This window comes from Hipposideros armiger, unplaced genomic scaffold (genome assembly GCF_001890085.2).
Source record: "Hipposideros armiger isolate ML-2016 unplaced genomic scaffold, ASM189008v1 scaffold_74, whole genome shotgun sequence".
In the NCBI taxonomy this organism is placed as follows: Eukaryota; Metazoa; Chordata; class Mammalia; order Chiroptera; family Hipposideridae; genus Hipposideros; species Hipposideros armiger.
In genome coordinates, this window is record NW_017731424.1 from 4,092,276 (window position 1) to 4,101,449 (window position 9,174).

Consider the following 9,174-nt stretch of genomic DNA (forward strand, 5'->3'; position numbering starts at 1 on the left):
TACAGCGGAATATTATTCAGCCTTTAAAAAGAAGGAAATTCTGACATCTACAACAACACGGATGAACCTTGAGGACATTATGCTCAGTGAAATAAGCCAGTCACAAAAGGACAATATTGTATGATTCCACTTATATGAGGCACCAAGAGTAGGCAAATTCAGAGACGGAAAGTAGAAAGGTGGCTGCCAGGCGTGAGGCATGAGGAACTTTCGTTTAATGGGGACAGAGTCACAGTTTTGCAAGATGAAAAGAGTTCTGGAAACAAATAACTCCGAACTATACACTTAAAAATGGTTAAGATGATAAATTTTATGTATATTTTACCACAATTAAAAATAATTTAAGAAAAGAGAGACACAGGAGGGGACAATTGTTTCCTGATTCTAACCACTCCTGAGGGCCCGTGATGCCTGAATGGGCAGCAGCCACCGTGGAACCGTGAGAAGAGCAGACCAAGCAGACAAGCATATCCCTGAGGATGGCAGCCAGAAATGATGCCACCCCTTCCCAACTGCTCCAAGGGGAAATGCTTCCAAGTGGAAAATATCATTCCCATTCATTTCAGCCAGCTCCAGAGTCCCCATATTGATAGTGATTTATGCTAAAAGAGTGCCAAGTCCAATTAAAGTGGCTACAACTATTATAATGGTTAATGTAAACAATGATAACACAGCAAACATATCAAGATAATTTCCTTTCATGAGTGACTGTTTTCCAACTTTCGTTACATTCTTTTGTGGCTATCCTGTGCCTTCCATCTAAGACAATGGCCACATATCTGATTCTGTAATGTTTATGTAAATCAACCTTTATTTAACACACACACAATGGTAAAACCAAAAGAATTCAGTAAAAATGCGTTTTAGGGAATATGATGCACAAGAATATAAGTGCTATAAACCAGCAAACCATGAGAGCTCTGAGAGGAGAATGAATTGCAACACATGCCATCTAAGCAACAAGATGACCACATGATGATTTTCATCTTGCAGTGTTCACCGTTAGCAAGACAAGCAAAATCAAACTTTGTCATCATGCTAAGAAATGTCTTGTAGGCTCAAGTCAGGGTATAAAATAAAATGCCTCATAAAGATGAATTCTCATAAGCCAAATGGCCACATCTCTAGGTATGACTGCATATGGAAATGTAGTGACTTTGCCAAAATTCTCTCACACTGAGCCATCGGAAACTTCTCAAATCAGTTCAGCTCAACTCAGGACACAAGTCCGCACAGCTCAACATAGAATGATTTCCATCTACATGGAAATCTTCACCTCATGATGTCTGTCCCACACCATGTGTTTCAGTCATCCATTGCTCAGTAACAAGTCACCCTGAAACTTGGTGGCTTAAAACAAGAGTAACTTACAATCCTCATGATTCTGTGAGTTGGCTACAGCTCAGCTAGGGGGCTCTGCCGCTGGTTTCTCTTGGGCTCAATCACGCAGCTGCATTCAGCTAGGAGCTCGGCTGGGCCTGAAATATCCAAGATGGCTGGCTGCAGGCCCATCAGGTGGCCTCTCTCTCCAGCAGGGTAACTGGACCTTTTACATGATGGCTACCTCCAAAGACAGATGGCTACCTCCAAAGACAGAGGAAGCCTGGGCCTGAAGCTCCAGCCAGCTACTTCCCTATACCCTATTAGTCAGGACAAGTCACAAGGCCAGTCCTACCTAGGGCGAGGGAAGCAGAAACTACCTCTGGAGGATGGGATGGCACGCACATACAGGGTAAGAGGAAGTGACGATGGACGCCCTTGGAACTCATCCACCAAACCATGGTCCTCCCCACACAGAAAAAGACAGACACACCTTTATGATGGCTCCCCACTCAATAAGAGAGCTGGTAACACCCACTCTTGTGTGTACCTCAGACCTGCTGTAAATAATGTGCTCTACATGATACAATAAATATATTTTATTGTGAAGATTATAACTTACCATGTCTAAATGCACACAAGCAGATCCAAATGAAACACTATTCTGGCTTCAGGTATAGTCAGGTGTCCCCGGGTGCACTTTACCTGCGGGGCTGTAATCACTCCCAGGCCCCGGGGTTAGGACAGGACCCATCCTACACGCTCACAACAGCAGTCCCAGTATCTAACATGCACCCCGTATTTAAGAGACTGCTCCTTCTTAGTTATTAAAAATACTGCTATTTTAAAATACATTCCTTTTTTCTTTAATACCATATAGAAAACACTTTTGTAAATTTTTCCATGTATATTTTACATTGTGGCAAAAATATGCCATTATCAATGATTTAAACAGTTATGCTCTAAGGAAGATAAAAATTTAACTATTATTGTAGTTATATGCTAAATTTACCTTCATTGAACCTTAAAAATGAGAGATTTTATAACATTGTGTTAATTCATTTTCTGTGAGTTACCTCTTGTTGGTGTCTAGTTCTAGATAATCAACTTGCAGTGAGAAATATTCATGCTTGGACCAACATCCATCTTACAATTTTGAACAGCACATTTTCTGATTGAAAATTCCCATTTTTATAAGCATTTGTACTGTTCCTTCATAACTGAGGGTTCTCATTTGCTCAAAATAAAATATCCTTAACTTAAATGAAATATCTTTACTCCTCAGTTACCTAAAATGACTTATCTTCAATCAGAATGCAATGAAAATAATTTTCTTAAACAATATAAAAATTAAAATTAACATGTTCTTAAAGACACAAAAGTGTTCAAACAACCATGCCAGGAAAATGCGGGCTTTAGGAAATTAATATTCAAATATTTTATCATTATTCTCTCACAACTATTACAAAATCACTAGCTATACTACAAATTTTCAGAACTGCCTCTCCCAAGAAAATATAATTTGAATACGATATATGGAAAACCTTTAAGTTTTGTTTGAGTGGTTAAATCCAGTCCCCTCCCTTTCTACTCTGGGCTGTAACCTAATTTTATAGGTTTCAATACTGTTTCCTAATTCCCAACAGAGATTAACTTTTGGGATTTGGAAATGAGAAACTGGGATTCCAGGAATCTTAAATTTTCTTAAAATACTTCCAATATTCTTATTCTCTTTACTCATTAATATGGATATCTTAAAAATCAGTTAAGAAGAAAAACCAAGTATAGTATTAAAAAGAACTTTCACCTATAGGGAATATTAAAACACTGGAAAATGTCAGCAAACATTACTAGGTACTATTTTTAATAACCTAATATTTGGATCTCTTAGCATGTTAGCACTACACGAAAGCGCAACTGGAAATTAACAACTTATAAACGATTTGCTTCCAAAGTTTATTTCTTGGAACACCACTCATATACTCTGTATATAAACTGCTTAATACTTATTATATTTACATTATTTACATTGTTAACAGCAGACAGGGCCACAAAACACACTCATAACGTGGCTATAGCTACAAAAAGACTAACTGATTAGACTGTAACTCCACACTTCTGTCCTCTTCCTGCCAATGGCAACTTTCTCCTTGTTTTCAACTTTGTTGGTGGATTCCTTCAAACAGTAACATTTCTGTGTTGATTATTCATTCTTGTGGGAGAATTATAATATTTCCCCCCAATTCCCTGACTTCTGAACTGATTTTCCTCAGGATTCATTTGAAAAAACCTGTAAATTTACCCAGAACAGCTGAGATTTCTATATATTCAGTTAACTACTGCAGGTGAACCTATATTAAATAAATATTAAGTGTCTATGTGTCAGGCACAATTCAAGGCAACGAACAAGTTTAAGGCACATTTAAAAATAATTCATGATTTACATCAGAAATGTACAAGCAAGTTAAACTAATATGAAACTACAAAAGCACTAATTTTCATAACTTGAATCTATAGCAGACACACGTGTGAAATCAACTTTACCTTATATTTCATCTTGGGACATGAATGAATGTAGAAACCCATATAATAATAGCTGAGTTGAGGTGTTTTTTCATGAAGTTGCCTAGTGAAAGCAATTTCTCTGCCAAAGAAGAATACATATGAAGATACAGTTAAACACAGTTCCAATATTCAAAGTACTATGTAATTTGATGACAAATATTTGATAAAATTTGATACTAAGCTTAAAAAAATTCCAAGTGTTGAAAGAAAAACTATTTTAAAAACACTGTGAGATGATTTTTACTGAAAAGACACTAAAAAACTCTAAATTATTTGGAGAAAATGCATCTAAGTTCAGGTTTTACACTTTCTTGGGCATAGTGGTTGATTTAAAATGCAAACAGCATAAAATTAAAGAGATCTCTTTAACATGGCTTTTTGTTGTTAGTCATTGATCAGATCAGGTAACCTCATCAAATGATTTACACTCACATTGGGGTGGTATCACTTACATAAAATCCAACTTTCCTACCCCCCAAGCCCGGCTCCATCTACCCCCACCTCCCCACCACCACCCACCTCCTGCGCTCCTTACAGAACACTGTATTACATCCCACCCCGTATCCTAGCCCATAAGACCTTCCTTCTCTTTATTCCAACCACCTCAGGGCACTTGGACTTGCCACCCTTTTACCTAGACTTCTACCTAAAAACTTTCTTCTTTCTTGGCTGCTCGAATGTCACCTGTTCGGAGAGGTCTTTCCTGACCACCCTGTATAAAAAGGGCCTCATGCCTTTTATTTTTGTCACAGCACAACCGAGTACCTAAAATTATGTTGTAGGTTTTCTAATTTACTGTCTGTTTTTACCAGGCTGCAAACCCTGTCTGTCATATGTATTTCTATGAATGGTGCCAGGACACATATAGACTGGACTCAAGTAAACATCTGCCCCACAAATTCACTACATTTCTAAAATTCATCGTTCAAAAACAGGGGAAATAAATGCCATGCTCAAGACCTCCAACGCATCCCATTCAAACCTTTTTTGAATCTGCGGACTAGATTACATAAAAGTCTATAATGGTTATAGATTAAAATGTAAACATCTGTATTTATAGGCTGATTGTTTAAGAAGCTGAAGAAATGGGGGAACTGCCTGCACAGGTGTCCCGGAGCTGCATTCCAGTCAGTAATGGCCCTGGCAACATGTGACCTCTCTCCCCAGTTTTGCTCTGACATGTCAATCTCTTGGCTGCCTTACTCTTCTATAAACTCAGGAACTCATAGTCTCAAGCGCACTGAAAGGAATTGACAAGGCTGAAGCGTGGTGGCAACTACCCCACTGCTTCCCACTCTCAGGCTCCTCTGCCACTTCCTCCAAGCCCTCCAGCCCTGGAATTTTCGAGAGATAACCAAAACAATAACAGAGCTCTTTCTAATTTTGCTGGGAATTGATTATTTACCATCTCAAATGCAGTAGGATTTCTATGTCTCTTAATTATTGAGACATGAAATGATATTTCATACTTAGGATGGGATTTATTATATAGGAATAAATATCATTCTTAATATTTATCTGAGAAGTCTAGACAAATCCACAGTTACACACTATACAGTGATAATACAAAAATAAAATAAAATGGCAATAATGTCAAAGTACTAACTGATTTTGGTACAAAGAAAGATATCTTTTCTGAAATAAATAGAATACACTTCTAAAGTTACAAAACGTGAATGCTTCAAATTATCAGTTCCAATTTCAGTGATATCACCAAGAGTCATGAATATTCTTTATACTCTTCTACTTCTATAATTCAAAAAAAGCCACATACACAAAAAATAAAATAATCTCATAGTCTATTTTACTTTGATGTGAAAACATGACTATGAGAGAGGCTGGGATGAGTAAAGGGAATAACTGACAAAACGCGAGAGGGAGAAAAAGAGAGACTTGAGTTCCCAAACAGAAAAATTATCCTCAATCTCCTTCCCCTCTTCTACCACAGATATACACAAACAAGCAGGAATAGAAACAGAAAGAAATAGTTCTGTGGACTAACACCCCACTCTCTTTGCCATCAGGATAATGCACCTAAACACGTCTGTGCTGTGTTGCGTATATTTGCAGCCACGGACGAAAGGGGGAAACCGTGTTCTGATTAAGATCATAGAGTCAGGCAGAGCCAAGGACTCCCCAGTTCTGTTCCATATACTTTATATAACTGCATATTTCTTCCAACAGACTCACAAGGCTTTAATTCATTTTTACCAGATTCATTTAACCTTTATGAAAAAAACATATACAACAGTGATGACAAGAAACAATATAAATAACACTTAAGGAACGTTAAGTGGTACTGACAGGTGAACTTAAATAAACACATAAACTAAACAACAAAAGCATCTAACACATACGATGACTTCTCATACACTAGACTAGATGGATACCTTATAAAGCTGAGGAATTCCCACACTGGCCTCAGTTCTAAAAGTGGTACTACTACAATAGCAACAAATTACTATGTTACTATCAAATAGGATTTCTACTGTTATATGATGAAATGTAATCAAATGAGGAATTGCTGCAAGTTCTACATGACCCACTACAACAGTCAAAAGCAGTCTTACCGTAGTGCAGAGTAGATACCCAAAGACAGAAACGAATAATCTGGGTCGTAGTACAAATACACTGACGAGACGCAGTATGGAAGGATGTCAATCACCCCCACAGCAATGATCTTTCCATCGAGCCAATACTGCTGGTGAAAGGAGCCATAGCCACAATCTGGTCCATTAGGGGGATTCTCTGCCTATAAAAAAGTAGACACACAAGCATGACAGTTTGTCATTTTTTCCTTTATATTAAAAATCTTAATAATTAATCTACTGTACTTTGATTTTACTCAGGTTAGCAAGTCCTAAAATTTCCTCTGTGTTGCCATCATTTTCTGTAAAACTTTTTACTTGTAGAAACACTGACCAAACAAAAGAATGAAAAAGAGAAATCAACATTTTTTCCAACTTGTTTTAAAATCTGCCAGTAGGCAATATAAGTTTTACAGGGTAAATAAATAGTAAACTATATTTTTATGTTCCACACAAAAGCTGGGAGAGAAATGGTGTGTGAGAAAAGGTGAAGAAGGTAAAAGGAAAAGGCTGGGTGAGGACAGAGCTGTCCCCACGCTGCCAGCCAGGCCTGGCCTGTGACTACTCCTACAGATAAGGAATCTGACCCCATTATGTTTTCTAGGTAAGAGTTGCTGTGTAAGTACAAAGGGCAAAATAAAGAACAAAATAAAGTTATTTCCTTATCATTATCTTAATGTAACAATAATCCCACAGAAGAAATTTAGAGATTTGAAAGTAACCACTTTTATTGTAAATAGTTGAGTGGTAGCTCTCATTTTTAAATTCAATATGATTTTAAACATAACTTGCTAAATGAAAACTATGAAACAGCATAAAAAATGCTTTGCTAGAGACTAAATGGATGTTAGAGATTAACAGTTTAAGTGAACTAAAACAAAACGTATATCATTTTCACATGGTTAAAATCCCAGAGAATGTATATGGGCAAAATCTACAAGAGAATGAAGACAATGAAAAAAGCAGGTTTGCTAATACTAAAACCAGAAAAAAAATTACAGGATAGGAAATCTACACATCAATATCGCTCATCAATATAGATGCAAAAATGTTCACCAATATATTAGCAAATAAAATCTAACAATGTATAAAAAGAATTATACACCATGACAAAGTGGAATTTATTCCAGGGTATGCAAGGCTGGTCTAACATTAGAAAAGTAATTTTAAAAAGAAAAGCAATCAATGTATTCCACCATGAAAACAAGCTAAAAAAAAAAATCATATCAATTGATGCAGAAAACACATCTGACAAAATCTAACACCCATTCATGACTAAAAACTCTCAACAAACTAGGAATAGAGGGAAACTTCCATCAACTTGACAAAGAACATAATACAAAAAATCCAGTAAACATCACACTCAAATAAGAACCTGGATGCTTTTTCCCTTAAGATCGGGAACAAGGCAATGATAGCCTCTCTTATCACTCCTATTCTACATCATGCTGGAAATCCTAGCTAGTTAAATAAGACAAGAAAAAGAAATAAAAAGTATGCATACAGACTTGGAAGGAGAAAATAAAACTGTCTTTGTTCATAAATGACATGACTTACTATGCAGAAAATCCAAAAGAATCATCAACACAAAAAATGGAACTAATAAGCAATTAAAGTAAGGTCACAGGATACAAGGTCAATATACAAAAGTCAACTGCTTTCCCACAGACAAGCAATGACTGGAATTTGAAATTAGAAATACAATACCATTTACAAAACCACCAAAAAATTACATACCTAAGTATAAGTCCAACAAAATTTGTACAGAATCTATATGAAGAAAACCACAAAACTCTGACAAAGGACTTTTTTAAAATGTAAAAAAATGGTAAACATTACATGTTCACAAGCTGGAAGACTCAATATTGTTTAGCTGTCTATTCTTCCCAAATTATTCTACAGATTTAATGCAATCCCAATCAATTTGTGGATATACACAAATTGATGCTAATGTTCATATGGAAAGGCAAAAGATCCAGAATAGCCAACACAATACTAAACAAAAGTGAAGGACTGACACTACCTGACATCAAGACTTACTATAAAGCTGCAATAGTCAAGACAGCATGATACTGGTGGAAGAAAATATAGAACAATAGAACAGAACAGAGAGTCCAGAAAGAGATCCACACAAATATAGTCAACTGACCTTTGACAAAGGAGCAAAGACAAGTCGATAGAGACAGGACAGTCTTTACAACAAATGGTGCTATAACGAATGGACATCCAAATGCAAAGAAAGCAAAATCTAGACAAAGACCTTACATCTTGCAAAAACTAAAAATAAAAAATTAACTCAAAATAGATCATAAACCTAAATATAAAAGGCAAAACTATCCAACTACTAGATGATAGCATAGGAGAACATCTAAGTGACCTTAAATTTGGTGATGTTTTTAGATACAACACCAAAAGCACAATCCATGAAAGTAGTAATAGATAAGGTGGACTTCATTAAAATTAAAAACTTCTGTTCTGTGAAACACACTGTTAGGAGAATAAAAATATCAAGCCACTGACTAGAGAAAATCTTATAAAACACGTATCTCATAAAGGTCTGGTATTCAAAATTACAAAGAATGGGGCCGGCCAAGTGGCACCACGGTTAAAAACTGGCTTGGGACACCAGAGGGCTCTGGTTCGGATCCCACATATGAGGGCCAGTGACACTGCCCTCTACAGCTAAGATGCTGAACAACAG

General features: G+C 36.5%; 1 protein-coding gene across 7 annotated transcripts in view; it reads right to left on the reverse strand.

The window, feature by feature from the left end:
• ATE1 (arginyltransferase 1) overlaps positions 1–9,174 on the reverse strand; it is a 204,543-nt gene that overhangs the window by 132,972 nt on the left and 62,397 nt on the right. For all 7 annotated transcript variants that reach the window (XR_002124030.1, XM_019642926.1, XM_019642927.1 and 4 more), the window contains 2 exons: positions 6,456–6,637; positions 3,865–3,964 (listed from right to left, as the gene is read on the reverse strand). Coding sequence is in view for 6 of the 7 variants with exons in the window: in XM_019642926.1 (XP_019498471.1) it covers positions 3,865–3,964; positions 6,456–6,637 (282 nt within the window). In the remaining variant the exon portion in view is untranslated. The remainder of the gene's footprint in view (positions 1–3,864; positions 3,965–6,455; positions 6,638–9,174) is intronic.